The sequence below is a fragment of the Heterodontus francisci genome, chromosome 9 (genome assembly GCF_036365525.1).
Source record: "Heterodontus francisci isolate sHetFra1 chromosome 9, sHetFra1.hap1, whole genome shotgun sequence".
In the NCBI taxonomy this organism is placed as follows: domain Eukaryota; kingdom Metazoa; phylum Chordata; class Chondrichthyes; order Heterodontiformes; family Heterodontidae; genus Heterodontus; species Heterodontus francisci.
In genome coordinates, this window is record NC_090379.1 from 119,283,245 (window position 1) to 119,307,036 (window position 23,792).

Consider the following 23,792-nt stretch of genomic DNA (forward strand, 5'->3'; position numbering starts at 1 on the left):
ATACCTATAGAAACTTTTACAGTCAGTTTTTATGTTCCCCGCAAGCTTGCTCTCGTACTCTATTTTCCCCTTCTTAATCAATCCCTTAGTCCTCCTTTGCTGAATTCTAAACTGCTCCCAATCCTCAGGTCTGTTGTTTTTTCTGGCAGATTTATAGGCCTCTTCCTTTTATCTAATGCTATCTCTAATTTCCCTTGTAAGCCATAGTTTGGCTACCTTTCCCGTTTTACTTTTGCGCCAGACAGGGATGAACAATTGTTGCAGTTCATCCAGGCACTCTTTAAATGTTGGCCGTTGCCTTTCCACCGTCATCCCTTTAAGTAACGTTTCCCAATCCGTCATGGCCAACTCGCAGCTCATACCTTCGTAGTTTCCTTTCCTGAGATTCAGGACCCTCGCCTCAGAATCAACTACGTCAGAATTCTTCATCAAGATGGAGTCTATCATAGTATGGTTGCTCGTCCCCAAGGGGTTTCGCACCATAGATTGTCAATTATTCCCCTCATTACACAATACCCAGTCTAGGTTGACCTGTTCTCTAATTGGTTCCTCAACCTGTTGGTCCAGAAAACCATCCCGTATACACTCCAAGAATTCCTCCTCAACGGTATTGTGACTAATTTGATTTGCCCAATCTATATGCAGGTTAAATTCGCTCATAATTACAGATGTTCCTTTATCGCATGCATCTCTAATTTCCTGTTTAATGCTGTTCCCAACATCACCACTACAGTTTGGGGGTCTATATACAACCTCCACTAAAGTTATTTGTTCCTTTGTGTTTCTCAGCTCTACCCATACAGATTCTACATCGTCAGAGCTAATATCTTTCCTCACTATTACGCTAATTTCCTCTTTAACCAGCAATGCAACTCCACCACCTTTTGCTTTTAGTCTGTCCTTCCTAAATAGTGAATATCCCTGGATGTTCATTTCCCATCCCTGGTCACCTTGCAGCCATGTCTCCGTAATCCTGACTAAATCATACCCGTTTACATCTATTTGCGCGATTAATTCATCCAACTTATTGCAAATGCTCCGTTAAGGCACAAAGCTTTCAGGCTTGTCTTTCTAACATTACTTGTCCTCTTCCCACTATTTTTCACTGTGCCCTGTTTGATTCTGGCCCGTGATTTCTCTGCCTATCACTTTTCTTATTCCCCTTACTGTCTTTTGTTGTTTTTGATCCCCTCCCCCCCGACTCCTTGCAAAGGTTCCCATCCCCCTGCCATTTGAGTTTAAACCCTCCCCAACCACGCTAGAAAATACTCCCCCTAGGACATCAATCCTGTTCCTGCCCAGGTGTAACCTGTCACACCATCTCTTCAGCCACGTATTCATCCGATGTATCCTGCTATTTCTACTCTGACTAGCATGTGGCGCTGGTAGTAATCCTGAGATCACTACCTTTGGGGTCCTACTTTTCAACTTACTTCCTAGCTCCCTATATTCTGCTTTTTGGACCTCATCCTTTTTTTTTCACCTATGTCGTTTGTACCAATGTGTACCACGGCTACTGGCTGTTCACCCTCCCCCTTCAGAATGTCCTGTTACCGCTCTGAGACATCCTTGACCCTAGCACCAGGGAGGCAACATGCCATCCTGCAGTCTCTTTTGCGGCCACAGAAACACCTATCTATTCCCCTTACAATTGAATCCCCTATAACGATTGCATTCCCGCACTTTTTACTCCTCTCCTGTGCAGCAGAGCCAACCGTGGTGCAACGAATTGGGCTGTTGCTGCTTTCCCCTGAGAGGCCATTCCCCCCCCCCCCACAGTATCCAAAGCAGTATACCTGTTTTGCAGGGGAATAGCCACAGGAGATTCCTGAACTGCCTATCTAGTCTTCTTGCTCTGCCCGGTGGTCACCCATTTCCCTCCTGCCTTTGGGGTCTGAGCCTGCGGTGTGACCACCTCTCTTTACGTGCTATCCATAATACTCCGCCTCGTGAATGCTCCACAGCGTCCCCAGCTGCTGCTCCGGCTCCGAAACTCGGGCTCCCAGGAGCTGCAGCTGGATACGTTTCCTGCACACATGCTGGTCCCGGGCACTGGAAATGTTCCCGGCTTCCGACATGGAGCACGAGAAGCACACCACGGCTGTGAGTTCTCCTGTGTGAATTAACCCTTTAAATTAAATTAAACCTTCTGGAAGATCTTAATGTCCAATAATATCAGTTACTCTCGGGCTGTTCTTCCCTGGTCGTCGTTGCTACAGAACTACCTATAAAAAAAAAACACTAACTATATTTGAAATAAACATTTCTTACCTGAGATACTACCAGCTATTTAGAGCTATTCCCGAACAGCAGTGACTCACCAACCAATCACCTTGCAGCTCTCCTGTGACGTCACTGTTGGCTTTTTTTTCCCAAAACTCTGGCGCGCTGCTGCTGCACTTTTAAACTCTGCCGGTCTTGCTCAGTCTTGCTGCTTCCCGCTGCACTTTTAAAATGTGCCGGTCTCACTCAGTCTCACTCCTCCTCGCTGCCGCTGCTCTTTTAAACTCTGCCGGTCTCACTCAGTCTTGCTGCTTCCCGCTGCACTTTTAAAATGTGCCGGTCTCACTCAGTCTCACTCCTCCTCGCTGCCGCTGCTCTTTTAAACTCTGCCGTCTCACTCTCATTCTCAATTCTATTATCCGCCTGACATCTGTCACAGGCACCCTTTTTCAGCTTCACCTTCCTCTCTATCTCTTACATCATCCAGGAAGCTCTGGATTTGGTTGATCGACCTTTCTACCTCCTGGGAATGTACTTTGGCTGTACCCAAACCATTTCTTTCAAGGTAGCCCATTGTTCTGTTACAGTTCAGCGTACCAATCTTTGATTCCAGTTTACCTGGGGCATATCTTCTCTCTCCTCTTCCGCCCCCCACCCCCATTGAAATTGGCCCACCCCAATTTATTTTTCCTCTGGATTGCTCTTTGTCCTTTTCTGTCGCCAGTCTAAATCTTATGATGTCCCCTAAATCACTGTCCCCTAAATGTTCCCCCACTGACACTTGATCCACCTTTGCTGCTTCTAGCTTTTCACCATTGAGAGAGCATAAAATTACATAGAGATATTGATAGATCAAGTGAAAGGGCAAAACTGTGGCAAATGGATTTCAATGTAGACAAGTACTTTCTCAATTATTAGGAACAGTGCAAGTGCAAAGAGATTTGGGGGTCCAGGTACTGAGATCATTAAAATGTCCTAAATAGGTACAGGAAATAATCAAAAAGGCAAATGGAATGCTGACCTTTCTATCGAGAAGACTAGAATCCAAGGGAATAGAAGTTATGCTGCAAGTATACAAATCACAGGTTAAACCACACCTGGGGTATTGTGAGCAGTTCTGGTCACCGTACTTGGGGAAAGAGATATTGAGCTTGGAGGGAGTGCAGCGTATTCAGAGTTAAATTACAAAGAGAGATTACACCAACTAGGATTACATTCCCTAGAATTTAAAAGATTAAGGGTTGAGTTGATCAAGTATTCAATATATTATGGAGAACAGATAGGCTAGATAGAAACTGTTTCCACTGGTTGGGGAGTCTAGGACAAGGGGCATAGTCTGAAAATTACAGCCAGACCTTTCAGCAGCGTAATTAGGAAACACAAAGTGTGGTAAACCTTTGGAACTCTGTTTCACGAATGACAGTTGTTAGATCAATTGTTAAATTTAAGTCTGAGATTGATAGATTTTTGTTCACCAAAAGTATCAAGGGACATAGGGCAATGGCAGGTGCATGGAGTTAGGTCACAAATGAGCCGTCATCTCAGGGACAGGCCTGAGGGGCTAACTGGCCAACTCCTGTTCCTATATTCCTATTCTACAGTCGGCCATGCAGTGAGACACTGGACCCTTCATAGCTGTTGGTCTTAGAGTTGACCGGTGGAAGAGATGCTTTTCACCCCATGGGAAATGCTCTACCTAAGTGCTTAAACCTGGCGGGCAGAATTCAGTTTCAGTTTAGGATAAGATTTGAACCTGAGCGCTCGAGTTTGAAGTAGTACTCATGGTTTACTAGCAGAATATCATAATACCGTGAGTTCAACATTATCAGGCTTCGATTAATTAGACAAGTGCAAAATACTGCAGATGCTGGAAATCTGAAATAATAAAATGCTGGAAATACTCAGCAGGTCTGACAGCATCTGTGGAGACAGAGAAACAAGCGTTTGAGGTTTGTGACTTTCCCTCAGAATTGGGGAAAGTTAGAAATGTAATAGGTTTTGACCAAGTGAAAGGGGGAGGGTGGGAAGAAGAACAAAAGGGAAGGACTGTGAAAGGGTGGAGGGCAGGAGAGATTAAATGACAAAGGGTTTCATGGTGCATGTCCAAAGGCAGTGGTAATGGGACAAGTAAAGAAACAAAAGATGTATTTAGGAGAGGCAGTGGCGTAGTGTTAATGCCACTGGACTAGTAATGCTCTGGGGACACGGGTTCGAATCCCACCATGGCAGATGGTGTAATTTGAATTCAATTAAAAAATCTGAAACTAAGAGTTAGTCTAATGGTGACCATGAAACCATTGTCAATTGTTGTAAAAACCCATCTGGATCACTAATGTCCTTTTAGGGAAGGAAATCTGCCATCCTTAACTGGTCTGGCTTACAAGTGACTCCAGACCCACAGCAATCTTAAATGCCCTCTGAAATGGCCGGGCAAGCCACTCAGTTCAAAGGTAATAAATGCTGACCTCGCCAGCGACGCCCACATCCCACAAACAAATAAAATAAAGGTGTGAATGACAGGATAGCTGCCATCGAACACAAAGTAAAGAAAATAAGAGAGAAAAGAAGAAACATGAAACAAAATTGGGGGTGTATAGGGTGAAGTTATGATCTAAAATTATTGAACTCGATGTTGAGTCAAGAAGGCTGTCATGTACCCAGTCGAAAGATGAGGTGCTGTTCTTTGAGCTTGCATTGAGCTTCATTGGAACATTGTTGGGGACCAAGGACAGAAAGATCAGATTGGAAGCAATGTGAAGAATTCAAATGACAGGTGACTGGAAGCTTGGGATCACACTTGCAAACTAAATGGGAGGTGCTCCGCAAAGCAGTCATCTAGTCTGCGTTTGCTCTCTGCAATGTAGAAGAGAGCACGGCCAGAATTGTATGGTGGATGGGCGGTTGCCGGACTCCGATGTGAAAGTCGGTGGCGAGCCCGCTTCTGCCGAGCCTGGGTATCTGTCCCGTATTTTACGGATCCCCGGGCTTTAATTGTCCCGAGGCGGGACTTCCACCCACTTGAGGGAGGAGGTCCCGCCTCAGTGAGCTGCCGGCCAATCACCGGACCAGCAGCTCTTAGTCCCAGCAGCACCATAGGGAGTGGTGGCCACTGCTGGGACTGCAGCCAAGCCAACGCCATAGGTTGAGGAGGGAAAGTAAGTAGGGGCATGCCTCACCAGGCGGATCGGTCCTTCCCTGGTGAGGCTGGAGTGGTCCTTTGGGAGGGAGGGGGTGTCTTGGGTCCCGGGGGTGAGGTGAAGAGGTAAAAGGGCAGGTGTTGCATCTCCTGCACTTGTATGGAAAGGTTCCGTTTGGGGGGTGGAGGTGGGTGTGCGGGTAGCTGTTAGCTGTTGGAATTGACTTAGGAGTGGACCAGGGTGTCGCGGAAGGAACGGTCCCTTCGAAATGCTGAAAGGGAATATGTGGTGGTGGCATCATGCTGGAGGTGGCGGAAGATCATCCATCGAATGCGGAGGCTGGTGGGGTGTAAAGTGAGGGCAAGGGAAACCCTGTTGTGATTCTGGGAAGGAGGGGAAGGGGTTCGAGCAAAAGTGTGAAATAGAACGGCATAGTCAAGGACCCTGTTAACCACGATGGGGAGTAATCCTTGGTTGAGGAAAAATGAAAGCATATCAGAAGCGCTGGTATGGAAGTGGCGCCATCCAAACAGATGAAACAGAAACTGGGAGAATGGAAATAGTCCTTACAGGAAGTAGGGTGTGAGCAAGTGTAGTCAAGGTAGCTGTGGGAATCAATGGGCTGATAGTGAAATATTTGATTAATTGGAGCTCTTTTTAACAGAAGAAGTTTCTTCAAAAATGAACCATTCAATTGTGATCCCCCCCCCATTAAGAGCAAGAGGATAAGTAAGGAAAGGGTAGGGCCTATCAGAGATGTCCAAGCTAACTTATGCAGGGATGCAGAAGATGTGGGCCTGGTTCTTAATGAGTACTTTGTCTCTGTCTTCACAAAGGAAAGGGATGATGCAGACTTTGTAGTTAAATAGGAGGAATGTGAAATATTAGATACGATAAGCATAATGAGAGGGGAAGTACTGGAGGGTCTGACATCCTTGAAAGTGGATAAATCACCAGGGCTGGATGGATTGCATCTCAGGTTGTTAAAGGAAGCAGGGAGGAAATAGCGGATGCACTGAGCGTCATCTTCAAATTCTTACCAGAGGTACCAGAGCATTGGAGGTCTGCAAATGTTGTACCATTGTTTAAAGAGTGTGAGGGATAGACCAAATAATTATAAGCTGGTCAGTCTGACCTCTGTGTTGGGCAAATTATTAGAATCAATTCTGCGAGATAGGATAAACTGTCACTTAGGGACGGATCAATCAGTGATAGTCAGTATGGATTTGTTACGGGAAGGTCGTGTCTTATTAACTTGATTGAGTTTTTTGAGGATTGATTAGGGTATTGCAGTGGATGTTGTCTTCATGGATCTTAAGGCATTTGACAAGGTCCCACATGGCAGACTGGTCAGAAAAGTAAAATCCCATGGGATACAGGGGAATGTGGCAAGTTGGATCCAAAATTGGCTCAGTGACAGGTAACAAAGGGTAATGGTCGACAGATGTTTTTACGAGTGGAAAGCTGTTTCCAGTGGCGTTCCACAGGGCTCAGTGTTGGATCCCTTGCTTTTTGTGGTATATATTAATGATTTGAGCTTAAATATGGGAGGCATGATTGGAAAATTTGCAGATGACACCAAAATTGGCTGTGCAGTTGATAGTGAAGAGGATAGCTGTCGACTCCAGAATGATATCAGTGGTTTGGTTGAGTGGGTGGAAAAGTGGTAAATGGAATTCAATCCAGAGAAGTGAGGTAATGCAGTTGGGGAGGGCAAACAAAGCAAGAGAATACACCATAAACTGGAGGATATTGAGAGGGGTAGAAGTAGTGAGAGACCTTGTAGTGCATGTTCACAGGTCCCTGAAGGACGGGTAGATAAAGTGGTGAGCAAGGCAAATGGAATGCTTTCCTTTATTGGCCAAGGTATAGAATACGAAAGCAGTGATATAATGCTGGAACTGTATAAAACGTTGGTTAGGCCATAGCTGGAGTATTGTGTACAGTTCTAGTCACCACATTACAGGAAGGACATAATTGCTTTGGAGAGAGTACAAGAATGTTGCCAGGGCTTGAAAGTTGCAGCGATGAGGAAAGATTGGATCGGATAGGGTTGTTTTCCTTAGAACAGAGGAGGCTGAGGGGTGACTTAATTGAGGTGTACAAAATTATGAGGGGCCTAGGTAGAGTAGACAGGAAGGACCTGTTTCCCCTAGCAGAGAGGTCAATTACCAGGGGGCACAGATTCAATGTCGAAGGATTAGAGGGGACGTAAGGGAACAACATTTTCACCCAGAGGGTGGTGGGGTGTCTGGAATTCACTGCCCGGATAGGTGGTGGAGGCAGAAACCCTGAACTCATTTAAAAGCGACCTGGACCTTCACCTGAAGTGCTGTAACCGGCAAGGCTATGGACCAGGTGCTGGAAAGTGGGATTAGATTGGGTGACTAGTTTTTTTCAGCCGGCACAGACACAATGGCTGAATGGCCTTTTTCTATGCCGTAACTTTTCTATGGTTCTATGGTTCATCTGCCATCTGAATTAAAGGTCGTAAGATCATGATTTGTGATACTTGACATTTTAAATGGTAACAGTAAGTTAATTTGAAAGTTCATCAGTATTGCCAGACAAAATCAACTCTACCTGTGTTATTAAAACTGTGAAATTAAGGGGTGGGCAAACCACCAACTTCTGAATTAGATCTGAGGATACTTGCTCCATTTCCTCTCCCCTCACTTTGTTTAATTATTTGCTGATTTCATGCATACTATATCAAGGCTGCACTGAAAACTCAGCAGTAGGAGTTTTTGGGATATTAGCTGAGCAGTGAATGTGTGCTCTACAAATACACTCTTAAAAATTTTGATGTAATTATAAAAAACGTTTAGTGACAACTAATTTACTTCTACAGGTCATGGCACACAGTTCACCACAGAGCATTTTAGATGACGTAGCCATGGTAAGTCTTTTTTTGCTATCTTTTTTCCGAGATTTTGTACTCCAATAATTTACACTGCACTCTACAAGATCAGCTTATTTGGGAACATGTTGCCTGAGGTGGCAAATCTCTGATATGGTGAGCACTTAAAGAGCAGCATAACCTGGAAGCAAGCTTTATTCATTGTGCTCGTGAAGGCAAGCCACTTGGTCTGGGCAATGTGGGAAGTGGGGGGGTTGTGGGGTACGGGTGGCGGGGAGGAAGGGAAAAGAGTTTGTCCCTCTTAAGACAATACATCGCTTTAGAAGCAAAATTCCAGTTTAAAATGTAGCTTTGAGCCAAACATTTATCATCACCCCTATTTTTTGTGTCTTCTAAAGATGACGTAACCGCTTTTCTTCATAGCTCTTAACCTGCCCCTCTCATAGGAACATAGATGCAGGAGTAGGCCGTTCAGCCCATCGAGCCTGCCCTGCCATTCAATACTATCATGATTGATCATCCACTTCAATGCTTTTTTCCCACACTATCCTCATATTCCTTTATATCATTGGTGTTTAGAAATCTGTCAGTCTCTGTTTTAAACATACTCAATGACTGAGCTTCCACAGCCCTCTGGGGTAGAGAATTCCAAATATTCACAACCCTCTGAGTAAAAAAATTTCTCCTCATCTCTGTCCTAAGTGGCTCCCCCCTTATTTTGAAATTGTTTCCCCTGGTTCTAGACTCCCCAACCAGGGGAAACAGCTTACCTGCATCTACCCTGTCTATCCCTTTAAGTATTTTGTATGTTTCAATGAGATCACCTCTCATTCTTCGAAACTCTCAAGAATACAGGCCCAGTTTCCCCCATCTCTCTTCATAGGACAGTTCCGCCATCCTGGGAACAAGTCTGGTGAACCTTAGTTGCACTCCCTCTATGACAACAATATCCTTCCTAAGGTAAGGGGACTAAAACTGCACACAGTACTCCAGGTGTGGTCTAACCAAGGTTCTATACAATTGAAGCAAGACTTCACTACTTTTGTACTCTTCCCTCTTGCAATGAAGGTGAACACACCATTTGCCACCTTAGTTGCTTGCTGCACCTGCATGTTAACTTTCAGTGACTTATTAACAAGGACTCCCAGGTCCCTTTGTACATTTACACTTTCTGATCTCTTACCATTTAAGAAATACACTGCATATCTATTCCTCCTACCAAAGTGGATAACCTCACATTATATTCCATCTGCCACACTTTTGCCCACTCACTAAGTCTGTCCAAATCCCCTTGAAGCCACTTTGCATCTTCCTCACAACACACATTCCCACCTAGTTTTGTGTCATCCGCGAACTTGGAAATATTACATTTGGTCCCCACATCCAAATCATTGATATATATTGTGAACAGCTGGGGCCCAAGCACTGATCCCTGTAGTATCCCACTAGTTGCAGTCTGCGAATGCGAGAGTGACCCATTTATTCCTACTCTCTGCTTTCTGCCTGTTAACTAATTCTTAATCCATGCCAGTATATTACCTCCTATCCCATGTACTTTAATTTTGCTAACCAACCTCCTGTGCGGGACTTTATCAAAAGCCTTCTGAAAATCCAAGTATACCACGTCCACCAACTCCCCTTTATCAATTCTGTTAGTAACATCCTCAAAAAAACTCCAATAGATTTGTCAAACATGATCTGCAACTCATAAATCCGTGTTGACTCTGCCCAATCAGATCATTGTTATCCAAGTGTCCATTTATCATATCCTTTCGAATAGATTCTAGCATTTTCCCAATGACTGGTATAAGGCGAACAGATCTGTAATTCCCTGTTTTCTCTCTCCCGCCCTCTTAAATAGTGGGGTGACATATGCTACCTTCCAGTCTGCAGGAACTGTTCCAGAATCTATAGAATTTTGGAACATGATCACCAATTCACCCACTATCTCCATAGATACCTCTTTCAACACTCTGGGATGTGGAATATTAGGTCCTGGGACTTAAAAACCTTCAGCCCCATTAATTTCTCCAGTACAACCTTCTTACTAATACTAATTTCCTTCAATTCCTCATTCCCCCTAATCCCTTGGATCTCTAATTCTGGGAGATTTCTTATATCTTCCTCAGTGAAGACAAACACAAAGTAATCATTCAGCTTCTCTGCCATCTCTCTGTTCCCCATTATAAATTCTCCTGACTCTGCCAGTAATTGACCCACATTTGTCTATGCCAAACATTTCCTTTTTAAGTACATATAGAAACTTTAACAATCCATTTTTATGTTTTTTGCTAGCTTACATGCATATTCTATTCTCCTTTTATCAGTTTCTTGGTCCTCCTTTGCTGTATTCTAAAATCCTCCCAATCCTCCGGTTTACTACTATTTCTGTCAACCTTATAAGCCTTTTCTTTTAATCTTATACAATCCTTAACTTCCTTTGTTATCCACAATTGACTGTCTTTACTTTTGGGGCTTTTGTGCCTTGAAGGAATGTATAGATGCTGTAAACTATGTAATATTTCTTTAAAGACTAATTATTGCCTACGTACTGTCATACCTTTTAATGTATTTTCCCAATCCACCTCAGCCAATTTGCCCCTCATACCGTCATAATTTCTTTCTTCAAATTTAGCCGATTTCAATTTGATAAAACAGAATCTGGCCAAAGTGGACTTGGAGTAGCTACTTGTAGGAAAGTCTACATCAGGCCAGTGGGAGGCATTCAAAGAGGAAATAATGAGAGTTCAGAGCCAACATGTACCCATTAAGGTGAAGGGTAGGACCATCAAGTCCAGGGAACCCTGGATGTCAAGGGATATAGAGTATTGGATCAGGGGGAAAAAAAAAGAAGGCTTATGGCAGGTTCGGAGCACTGAAAACAGCGGAGGCCCTAGAGGAGTATAGAAAGTGTAGGGGGGTACTTAAAAAAGTAATTAGGAGAGCGAAGAGGGGACTTGAAAAAACATTGGCGGTCAATGTAAAGGAAAATCCTAAGGCGTTTTATAAGTATATTAAGGGCAAGAGGATAACCAGGGAAAGAGTAGGGCCCATTAGGGACCAAAGTGGCAATCTGTGTGTGGAGCCGGAGGACATAAGTGAGGTTTTAAATGATTACTTTTCATCTGTTTTCACTGTGGAGAGCGACGATGTAGGTGTAGAGATCAGGGAGGAGGATTGTGATATACTTGAACATATTAACATTGAAAGGGAGGAAGTATTAAATGCTTTAGCGGGCTTAAAAGTGGATAAATCCCCAGGCCTAGATGAGATGTGTCCCAGGCTGTTGTGTGAGGCAAGGGAGGAGATAGCAGGGGCTCTGACACAAATTTTCAGATCCTCTCTGGCCACGGGAGAGGTACCAGAGGACTGGAGGACAGCGAATGTGGTACCATTATTCAAGAAGGGTAGCAGGGATAAACCAGGTAATTACAGGCCAGTGAGTCTAACATCAGTGGTTGGGAAACTACTGGAAAAAATTCTAAGGGACAGGATTAATCTCTACTTGGTGATGCAGGGATTAATCAGGGATAGTCAGCATGGCTTTGTCAGGGGGAGATCATGTCTAACTAACTTGATTGAATTTTTTGAGGAGGTGACCAGATGTGTGGATGAGGGTAAAGCAGTTGATGTAGTCTACATGGACTTCAGTAAGGCTTTTGATAAGGTCGCGCATGGGAGATTGGTTAAGAAGGTAAGAGCCCATGGGATCCAGGGCAATTTGGCAAATTGGATTCAAAATTGGCTTAGTGGCAGGAAACAGAGGGTAATGGTCGAGGGTTGTTTTTGCGAGTGGAAGCCTGTGACCACAGGGATTGGTGCTGGGACCCTTGCTGTTTGTAGTGTACAATAATGATTTAGACATGAATATAGAAGGCATGATAAGTAAGTTCGCAGATGACACGAAAATTGGTGGTGTCGTAAATAGTGAGGAGGAAAGCCTTAGATTACAGGACGATATAGCTGGGCTGGTAAGATAGGCGGAGCTGTGGCAAATGGAATTTAATCCTGAGAAGTGTGAGGTGATGCATTTTGGGAGGATTGCCAAGGCAAGAGAATATACAATGGAATGTAGGACCCTAGGAAGTACAGAGGGTCAGAGAGACCTTGGTGTACTTGTCCATAGATCACTGAAGGCAGCAGCACAGGTAGATAAGGTGGTTAGGAAGGCATATGGGATACTTGCCTTTATTAGCCAAGGCCTAGAATCCAAGAGCAGGGAGGTTATGATGGAGCTGTATAAACTGCTAGTTAGGCCACAGCTGGAGTACTGTGTACAGTTCTGGGCACCACACTATAGGAAGGATGTGATTTCACTGGAGAGGGTGCAGAGGAGATTCACCAGGATGTTGCGTGGGCTGGAGCATTTCAGCTATGAAGAGAGACCGAAAAGGCTAGGGTTGCTTTCCTTCGAACAGAGAAGGCTGAGGGGGGACTTGATTGAGGTATACAAAATTATGAGGGGCATTGATGGGTTAGATAGGAAGAGACTTTTTCCCTTAGCGGAGGGGTCAATAACTAGGAGGCATAGATTTAAGGTAAGGGGCAGGAGGTTTAGAGGGGATTTGAGGAAAAATATTTTCACCCAGAAGGTGGTTGGAATCTGGAATACACTGCCTGAAGTAGTGGTAGAGGCAGGAACCCTCACAACATTTAACAAGTATTTAGATGAGCACTTGAAATGCCATAATATGCAAGGCTACGGGCCAAGTACTGGAAAATGGGACTAGAATAGTTGATGGCTGGCACAGACACGATGGGCCGAAGGCCTGTTTCTGTGCTGTATAACTCTATGGCTCCAACACTCTGGCTTCAGATTGAAATACCTCACTTTCAAGCATAATGTAAAATTCTATCATATTATGGTCACTCATCCCTAAAGGATCTTTTGAAATAAGATTATTAATTAACACTTCCTCATTACATAATACTAGATCTAAAATAGCCTGCTCTCTAGTCGGTTCCTCAACATACTGCTCTAGAAAGCCATCACGAACACACTCGAGAAACTCGTCCTCCACAGCATTATTGCTCATTAGATTTACCCAGTCTATGTGCAGATTGAAGTCACCCATGAGTATTGTATTACCCATGCTACATGCTTCTCTAATCTCCTGATTAATACCATCCCCCATACTACTATTGCTGTTTGGTGGCCTATAAACAACTGCTACCAATGTTTGCTGCCCCTTGCTGTTTCTTCGCTCCACCCAAACATGTTCCACATTTTATTCTTCTGATCTGAGATCCTCCCTTACTATAGTACTGATCCCATCCCTTATTATCAGCACAACACCACCTCTCTCTGTCTTTTGCATAACCCCTTGTGCCTTTTCCAAGTTCATCTTTTCTGCTCTTAGTTCCTTCACTCTATTTTCAGTAAAACTGCTGGCAAGCCAAATTCTCTTCCTGGCAATGTGTTAGATGACATTGTAAAAAAAAAATCCTCTGCAGAGTTACTGTCCACCTTGCTTTTAAAACCATTATCCTGTTCAATAATTCATCCTTGATTCCACTGTTACTACCACCCAATCTCCAAACTTACTTTTCCTGTTAAGTCGTTGAATGTGTTGCTGCTGAAATCCATGCCGATCTTTCGCAGGAACGTAGAGAGATTTACGGCACAGAAGGTGGCCATTTGGCCCATTGTGTCCATGCTGGCTGATGAGCAATCTAGCCTAATTCGACCTCGCTGCTCCTGGTCCATATCCCTGTCGGTTGCGGCGCCTCAACTGCATATCCGAGTGTATTTTAAATGTGGAGATTTTCTTGCTCTGCCACCCTTTCAGGCAATGAGTTCCAGACCCCCACCAAGCTTCTATGGATATGTAAAAAGGAAAAGATTAGCAAAGACAAATGTAGGCCCACTACAGGCAAAGACTAGATAATTTATAATGGAAAATGAGGAAATGACAGAGAAACTAAACAAATACTTTGTGTGATGTCTTTATGGAGGAAGATACAAAAAACCTCCCAGGAATACTAGAGACCAAAGGACTAGCAGGAACTGAAAGAAATTAATAATAGTAAAACAATCATACTGGAGAAATTAATGGGACTGAAACTTGATAATTCCCCTGGACCTGATGATCTGCACCCCAGAGTGTTGAAAGAGGTTGCTGTAGAAATAGTGGATGTGTTGGTGGTCATCTTTGAAAATTCTGTAGATTCTGGAAAGGTTCCTGAAGATAGGAAGGTAGCAAATGTAACCCCACTATTTAAGAAAGGAGGGAGAGAGAAAACGGAGAACTTCAGACCTGTCAGTCTGACATCAATAGTAGGAAAAATGCTAGGATCTTTTATTAAAGGATGTGATAACTGGACTTTTAGAAAATAATGGTGTGATTGGGCAGAGTCAACATGGATTTATTGAAAGGGAAATCATGTTTGACAAACCTGTTGGATTTTTCTGAGGATGTAACTAGCAGAACCAGCAGATGTGGTGAATTGGGATTTTCAGATGGCCACACGGGAGATTTGTAAGCAAAATTAGCGCATATGGGTTGTGGGGTAATATATTGCTATGGATTGAGAATTGATTACTGGACAGAAAACAGAGAGTAGGAATAAATGGATCATTCTCAGGTTACCAGGCTGCGTGACTATTGGGGTACTGCAAGGATCAGTGCTTGGGCCCCAGCTATTCACAATCAATGATTTGGACATGGGGACCAAATGTAATATTTCCAAATTTGCTGATGACACAAAACTAGGTGGAAATGTGAGTTGTGAAGAGGATGCAAAGAGACTTCAAGGGGATTTTGACAGACTAAGTGAGTGGGCAAGAACATGGCAGATGGAATATAATGTGGAAAAATGTGCAGTTAGTCACTTTGGTAGGGTAGGAAAAACAGAAATTTCTTAAATGGTGAGAGATTGGGAAGTCCAAGGTGACCTTGTTCATAAGTCAGTGAAAGCTATCATGAAGGCGCAGCAAGCAATTAGGAAGGCAAATGGTAAGTAGCCTTTATTGCAAGAGAATTTGAGTACAGGAGTAAAGACGTCTTGCTGCAATTGTACAGAGCTTTGGTGCGACTGCACCTGGAGTGTTGTGTACAGTTTTGGTTTCCTTAGCTAAGGAAGGATATACTTGCCATAGAGGAAGTGCAACAAAAGTTTGCCAGACTGATCCCTGGAATGGTGGATTGTCCATTGAGGAGACTGGGCCTATATTATCTAGAGTTTAGAAGAATGAGAGGTGATCTTATTAAAGTGTACAAAAATCTTACAGAGCTAATGTAGGAAGGATGTTTCCCCTGGCTGGTGTCTAGAACCAGGGGACATAGTCTCCGAATAAGAGGTAGGCCATTTAGGACTGAGACGTGGAATTTCTTCACTGAGGGTGGTGAATCTTTGGAATTCTCTACCTTAGAGGGCTGTGGAGGCTCAGTCATTGAGTATATTCAAGACAGAGATCAGTAGGTCTCTAGATATCAAGGAATTTGGGGATAGTGCGGGAAAATGGCTTTGAGGTAGACGATTGGCCATGATCTGGTTGAATGGCGGAGCAGGCTCGAGAGGCCAAATGGCCTACTCCTTTTTCCTATGTAGCTTCTGGGAAAGGAAATAACTCCTCAGATCCCCTCTAATCTCTCCACTAATTACTTTATGCCCCGGGTTATTGATCTCTGCAACCCAATTTGAATCTCTAAAGCGGTTTTCTCTCCTCCCATCGTACCTAACCAAGTCACAAATGAAGGTGACAGTTACCAAAGTGCACAATCTCACCTTGACCTGTCTGCAGCTGTTGACACAATCGACCACACTGCCCTTCCCCAACATATCTCCTCCATTACAAAGACAAAATAATGTGGATGCTGGAAATCTAAATTATAAACAGCAATTGCGGGAAATAATCAGCATGTCAGGTAGCATCTGTGAAAAGCGGAACGGAGTTAACGTTTCAGGTTGATGATCTTACCTGAATCTTGTTAGCTCTGTTTCTCTGTTGTTGCCTAATCTGCTGAGCATTTCCAGCATTTTTCTCCATTGTCTGGCTCAGTGAGACTGCCATCTCTTAGTTCCACTCTTACCTTCCCAGTTGTAGCTGAAGGACCTCCAGCGATGTCTTATCTGTCCCATTGCCCCTCTAGCCTCCCAAGGTTACCTTGGTTACCTCCTGTTCCTTATCTACATGTTGCGATTATGTGCAGGCAGTGTCTTCCATTGCAGGAGCTTGAGCAGCAGCTAGCGTCACTGTAGTGCATCCGAGAAGTTGAGAGCTTTGTGCATAGCACGTTTATAGATGTGGTCACCCTGCAGCTTAAGAGTATGCAGGGAAAGAGGGAAAGGGTGACGGCCAGACAGTCGAGAAGAAATAGGCAGGTTGTTCAGGAGACCCCTAAATGCGTTTCATTCTCCAACAGGTATTCAGTTCTGAATACTGAGGAAATTGATGCTTCATCTGGGGAGTGCACCTAGAGCCAAGGCCATGGCACCGTAGGTGGCTCAGTTGCACAGGGGGGCACATGAAAAACTAGAAGAGTGATAGTAATAGGAGATTCGATAGGAGAACAGACAGGCGTTTCTGTGGCCACAGATGTGAATCCAGGATGGTATATTGCCTCCCTGGTGCCAGTGTCAAGGATATTACTAAACGGATGTAGAGCAGCCTGAGCGGGGAGGGTGAGCAGCCAGCAGTCATGGTCCACATTGGTATCAATGACATGGGTCGGAAGAGGGATGTGGTCCTGCAAAAAAAAGTTTAGTGAGCTAGGCGAGAAATTAACAAGCAGGACCTCAAAAGTAGTAATCTCCAGATTTACTGCCAGTACCATGCACAAGTGAGTATAGAAATAGGAGGATAATGCAGATGAATGCATGGCTGGAAAGATGGTGCAGGAGGGAGGGTTTTAGATTCCTGGGACACTGGGACCAATTCTGGAGAAGGTGGAACTTGTACAGGCTGAAAGGGTTGCACCTGAACAGAACTGGGCCAAACTTTTCCTTGCAGGGCAATTTGCTAGTGCTGTTGGGGAGGGTTTAAAACTAACTTGGCAGGGGTGTGGGAACCAGGAGGAAATACCAAGGTGCACAGAATACTGAGAGAGATAGATAGCACTAGAGTAGAGTAACTTATTAGGTGGGGTCAGAGTAAGGGAGAAAGTAATAAAGTCTAAATCAGGCTGAATGTGAATGCACGAAGTGTTAATAAGAGTGGGTTGATGAGCGCGATGCTGTTGATGTGGTATACATGGTCTTTCAAAGGGCATTTGATACAGTGCCACACAACAGACTTGTGAGCAAAGTTATAGCTCGTGGAATAAAAGGGAGGTAGCAATATTGATATGGAATTGGCTGAGTGACCAGAAACCAAGAGTAGTGGTTAATGGATGTTTTTCGGGATGGAGGAGGTTTTATAGTGGAGTTCCCCAGGGATCCTTGCTTTTCCTGATGTATATGAATGACCCAGACCATGGTGTACAGAGCACAATGATAGGAAACCTGGAAGCATTGCGAGCTGTGAAGAGGATAGTGTAGAACTTCAAAACTACATAGACAAGTTGGTGGAATGGGCTGACAGGTGGCAGCTGAAGTTCAATGCAGAGAAATGTGAAGTGATTCATTTTGGTAGGAAGAACACGGAGAGACAATATAAAATAAAGAGTACAATTTTAAAGGGGGTGCAGGAGCAGAGGGATCTGAGTGTATATGTGCTTAAGTCATTGAAGGTGACAGGACAGGTTGAGAGAGCAGTTAATAAAGCATACAGTATGCTGGGCTTTATTAATAGGGGCATAGAGTACAAGAGCAAGGAAGTTATGTTGAACTTGTATAAGACACAAGATCGGCTTCAGCTGGAGTATTTCGTCCATTTCTGGGTACCACTCTTTAGGAAAGATATGAGGGCATTCTAGAGAGTGCACAAAAGATTCATGGGAATGGTTCCAGGGTTGAGGAAACTCAGTTATGAAGATATTTGGAGAAGTTAGGACTGTTTTCCTTGGAGAAGAGAAGGCTGAGAGGTACTCAAAATCATAAGGAGTCTGGACAGAGTAGATAGTGTTACGACCAGGTGAGCAATGTGTCTAGGGGTCTTTGGCTATCTACACGGTCTTATTGTAACAGGGTTTAATTTTAAACACACTGTTTTGAACTCCCCTTTTTGTGAATCCTCGTTCACAGTTTCCAATTGTAAGGCAAAGAACTGAGCACACACAGGCTTTCTTTGGTTTAAAGCAGAAAGAGGAAATTTATTAAAATCTTAAACTTAAACTCTGATATGGTTCACGCTTATGGATATATGATGTGCTCACGCTAGTATGCACACGCGATATAAACATGCGGATAGGAATAGAAGAGAGCAGAAGAAAAGATAAGTAGAACCATTGGAGGCAATATCTTGTTACTGTTTCTCGAGCTCGCTGTAGTCCTTGATTGAAGATATGGTCTTGCGCTTCGTAGGGGCCCAGGCGTTGTCTTAACCTTGTTCACGTAGGAAACCTTCCTCTCTTTGAGTTTCATGTGTTTTCACAAGATTCAGTTCTGTGGGAAGAGATGAAGCAGACAGGCAGAGGAGATCTTCAATCCATGAGCACATGGTGTTCTGCCTGGCAGTTCCTTTGTTTGGGAGTTCAAAAACTCTGCAACAGCCAGTCAGTCATGTGACCAAAACTGGTCTGACCACTTCTGTGTATTGGAGGAACAGGGACTGGCTCCCTTTGTTTCCATGTTGTCTGGTACTATACAAATGTCCTTCCAGTCAGAGATTGCAATTTTAAAAATTTTAGTGTTCATGTGGCAAAATAATGGGTTCCTCAGTCTTGGCAGGTGGGGTTTGCCTGACACCTTCACACCCAGGGGATTGAAATGCGATTTGAAGAAAATGGCGCATTTCTTTTCAGAGTTTGAGAAATATAAGATACAGAAAGAAACCATGCATTTCTCTCACTCGTTGCCATTCATTGACCTGTCTTGAAGCTCATTAAGATGGTCTGTTCTGGGGTGGGGGGGCAGAGCTGCTTTATTCTCTTTTCCTTTTCTCCAGGAGAGTTAGTGGCGGGGGGCGTCTATCTTGATTCATGCAAAGACTTTTGGCCTCAGGGATTAAAGGTGATTCCCTTTTCCTCTGACTGTGGGAGAGGAATGTCTGTTACTCTCCCCTTTGTTCTCTGGGACACTCCTACCTTCAGGTATTTGTGCTGACTTAACTGCATTTTCCAGTGACCCTTCAACTAGGTGAGGCATCACCCTCACGGGTTCTCTGCCCCCTAGAGGTGTCTCTTTGTCTCTGCAGGTTCCTGTAAATGCTGTTAGCAACTCTGGTGGGGTGCTTTTAGAATCTGCATTTACGTCGGAGGATGTTTCACATTTTTCAGGGTTGGTTGACCAGGCGGTAGGGGTTTTCATCCGGGATTCTTCTCGGACTTCCTTTAACCTGCCCTCTGGATCACTTTTTCCCCTTCTCTTACTAAATTTTTGCCAGCCGTGTGTCTGTCTGCCTGCCCCCTTTTGTTCTCAGTGGGGATACCAGCCCTCTGCTGGAGGGACCTCCTAACACCAGTACAGGACATAGGGTTGCAGGTTTCACTGTAGGTTGGGGTTTCCCCTCAACCTAGCACATGTGGCAATTCCTGCAGTATTCCACCACATCCTGGTGGAGCTTTGGCCAGTCAAACTGCTGTCTTATGCGGGCTTTGGTCTTTCATATACCGGCATGTACAGCTACTGTAGTCTGGTGGGCCCTTCTTAATATTTCTCCCCGGTACCTCTGTGGCACCACTAACTGATTAACTACTGTCCACTCCTGGCCCTCAGGTCTGTGAGGAGAACTCCATTTCCTCATCAGTACCTCATTCTTTAAAAAGTAGCAATCAGGTACACCCACTGCTTCACTTTCAGACTGGGCAGCCTGTGCTAACACTCACAATACTGGGTTGGTGCACCAAGTCTCACCTAGGGAAAATCCATTTAATTAATTCCCTGGGTCTCCAAACTTTCCAAAGAAAGTCTTGGACAGGCAGACCTCATGGTTTTTGCCTGCAGTGCCAATGCAGTATCCCTGCGGAGCTGGTTTGATCATGGCCTGACCCACTACACATTTAGGGACTCTGCAGGAGACCGTCTCCTGCCACAGCCCTGTCTCTGTGACCTCCTGTGGTCTTTCTTTCACCAATGGGGGGGCTGCCACCTTCACCCCTGCCAGATCATTACCTAGGAGCAGGTCAACTCCGTCCACAGGCAAACTAGGGACAATCCCTACAGTCACCAATCCCGAAACTAGGTTGCACTCCAGGTGCACCCGGTGTACAGGTACAGACATACACTGCCCTCCAATACCATTCACCACCATTCTGGTGTTCACTGCACTCTCTGGGGGAGAGGTTAGGCCTTTTCTCAGTAAAAGGGATCTGGTGGCTCCTGTGTCCCTGAGAATCATTATGGGCTTGCTTGCCCCACTCGAGGGATATGGGGTTAATTTCCCTTCAGACACAAAACCCTGATAACCTTCAGGAATCCTATTAACTTTTCCTGCACTTGCTGTAGGAAGCTTCCTGGGTTGCACCCTTACTGCAGTCAAAGCCGCAGCCTGTTCCATGTTTTCCATTCAGACCTCAGACCCAGGGCAGGGCCCTGGGGAGTGTTGTTGAGCAGAGAGACCTTGGGGTGCAAGTACATAGTTCCCTGAAAGTTGCAGCACAGGTAGACAGGGTGGTGAAGAAGCGTATGGCATGCTTGCCTTCATGGGCCGAGGCATTGAGTACAAGAGTTGGGACGTCATGTTACAGTTGTACATAATGTTGGTTAGGCCGCACTTGGAGTAATCTGTGCAGTTCTGGTCACCGCACTACAGGAAAGATGTGGTTAAGCTAGAGAGGGTGCAGAAAAGATTCACAAGGCTGTTGCCTGGTTTGGAGGGCTTGAGTTATAAAGAGAGATTGGATAGACTGGGTCTGTGTTTTCCCTGGAGCGAAGGAGGCTGAGAGGGGACATGATAGAGGTATATAAAATTATGAGAGGCATAGATAGGGTAGATAGCCAGAGTCTGTTTCCCATGGTAGGGGTGACTAAAACTAGAGGGCATAGATTGAAGGTGAGAGGGAGGAGGTTTAAAGGGGATCAAAGGGGTAAATTTTTCATACAAAGAATAGTGGGTATCTGGAATGAGCTGCCTGAGGAGGTGGTGGAGGCAGGAACAATAGCAACATTTAAGAGGCATCAGGACAGGTACTCGAGTGAGCAAGGCATAAAGGAATATGGAATTAATGCAGACAGGTGGGATTAGTATAGATAGGCATTATGGTCGGCAAGGACGCGGTGGGCCGAAGGGCCTGTTTCTATGCTGTATGACTCTATGACCTAGTCTTCACTGAGCGTATGTGCCCTGATTAACCTTACCGGTTTTCCCTTTAATTTGCAGCAGTCAGCTTTTAAATGCCCTGCCTTGTTACAGTGGAAGCACACAGGTCTCCGGGTCTCACTGTTGCTCACAGCACCTGCCTTTTTGGCTGAAGGAGGGCCCCCTGTTTTCTCCTGCTTTCCATTCTCTTCCAGGACTGTCTGGGCTTCTATCACCTTCCCACCCTTTGTCCTTTTTGGATTTGTGGGGGTGATCAGGAAAGGTTCTCCCCTGGGAAGCCGAATTATGGATTAAAGAAAATTCATAAGCCAGAAGGGCTGCTTGCCGGGCTTCCTGAACTCGCTGCTCCTCGACATGAGTTTTTATTGAGAACGGGAGAGAGATTTTAAATTCCTCTAACAGGATTACCTCTCTGAGAGTCTCATAGCTGAACTGTATTTTTAAAGCCCTCAGCCACTGATCAAAAGCCAGCTGCTTACTTCTTTCAAACTCCAGGTAGATTTGATTGGCTTGTTTTTGAGGGTTCTAAACTTCTGGCGGCAGGCTTCGGGTACTAATTCATATGCCCCGAGGGTAGCATTTTTGGTTGGTTCATAGTTTGATGAACTCTCATCTGGCAGTGAGGAATAGACCTCATGGGCTTTTCCAGTTAGTTTGCTTTGCAGTAAAAGAGACCAGATCTCAGCTGGCCATTTTAGCTACCGTGTCAATTTCTCGAAAGACACAAAAAACGCTTCCACATCTTCCTCATTGAACTTTGGAATCAATTGGGCGAGTTTTAGCAATCTTATACCCAAGCCTGAATTCTGATCCTTCATATTGGCCATGCTTTCACTAGGGTTACTCTGTCGCCCCCAAGTTAACTCAAACCGCTGTAACTCTTTCTGGAGTTTCCTTTGTCTGCCTGTCTGTCTCTCGCTCTCTCTCGTTCCTTCTCCTGTCTCTCGTTCCTTCTCCTGTCTCTCGTTCCTTCTCCTGTCTCTCGTTCCTTCTCCTGTCTCTCGTTCCTTCTCCTGTCTCTCGTTCCTTCTCCTGTCTCTCGTTCCTTCTCCTGTCTCTCGTTCCTTCTCCCGTCTCTCGTTCCTTCTCCCCTCTCTCGTTCCTTCTCCCCTCTCTCGTTCCTTCTCCCCTCTCTCGTTCCTTCTCCCCTCTCTCGTTCCTTCTCCCCTCTCTCGTTCCTTCTCCCCTCTCTCGTTCCTTCTCCCCTCTCTCGTTCCTTCTCCCCTCTCTCGTTCCTTCTCCCCTCTCTCGTTCCTTCTCCCCTCTCTCGTTCCTTCTCCCCTCTCTCGTTCCTTCTCCCCTCTCTCGTTCCTTCTCCCCTCTCTCGTTCCTTCTCCCCTCTCTCGTTCCTTCTCCCCTCTCTCGTTCCTTCTCCCCTCTCTCGTTCCTTCTCCCCTCTCTCGTTCCTTCTCCCCTCTCTCGTTCCTTCTCCCCTCTCTCGTTCCTTCTCCCCTCTCTCGTTCCTTCTCCCCTCTCTCGTTCCTTCTCCCCTCTCTCGTTCCTTCTCCCCTCTCTCGTTCCTTCTCCCCTCTCTCGTTCCTTCTCCCCTCTCTCGTTCCTTCTCCCCTCTCTCGTTCCTTCTCCCCTCTCTCGTTCCTTCTCCCCTCTCTCGTTCCTTCTCCCCTCTCTCGTTCCTTCTCCCCTCTCTCGTTCCTTCTCCCCTCTCTCGTTCCTTCTCCCCTCTCTCGTTCCTTCTCCCCTCTCTCGTTCCTTCTCCCCTCTCTCGTTCCTTCTCCCCTCTCTCGTTCCTTCTCCCCTCTCTCGTTCCTTCTCCCCTCTCTCGTTCCTTCTCCCCTCTCTCGTTCCTTCTCCCCTCTCTCGTTCCTTCTCCCCTCTCTCGTTCCTTCTCCCCTCTCTCGTTCCTTCTCCCCTCTCTCGTTCCTTCTCCCCTCTCTCGTTCCTTCTCCCCTCTCTCGTTCCTTCTCCCCTCTCTCGTTCCTTCTCCCCTCTCTCGTTCCTTCTCCCCTCTCTCGTTCCTTCTCCCCTCTCTCGTTCCTTCTCCCCTCTCTCGTTCCTTCTCCCCTCTCTCGTTCCTTCTCCCCTCTCTCGCCTCTCTCTTTTTCTCTTTCCTCTAATTCAAGTTTCCTCTGTTCCAGTTGTATCTTTGCTACCACTACCCTGTCGGATTCTGCTTCGAAGCCTGGTTCTACTACTACAGATTCAAGGGAACAATGGTGGGCCATTAACCTCAGGAGTTCACACTTCCTAGCCTTGCCACGTACAGTGATCCCACACTGCTCAGGCATTTTTCTCAACTCTTCCATAGACAGTG

At 45.2% G+C, this 23,792-nt stretch overlaps 1 protein-coding gene across 2 annotated transcripts in view; it reads left to right on the forward strand.

The window, feature by feature from the left end:
* Positions 1–23,792, forward strand: part of LOC137374021 (RNA-binding protein 25-like) — a 131,523-nt gene that overhangs the window by 101,952 nt on the left and 5,779 nt on the right. For both annotated transcript variants that reach the window (XM_068039794.1, XM_068039795.1), the window contains exon 18: positions 8,212–8,259. In XM_068039794.1, coding sequence (XP_067895895.1) covers positions 8,212–8,259 — 48 coding nt within the window. The remainder of the gene's footprint in view (positions 1–8,211; positions 8,260–23,792) is intronic.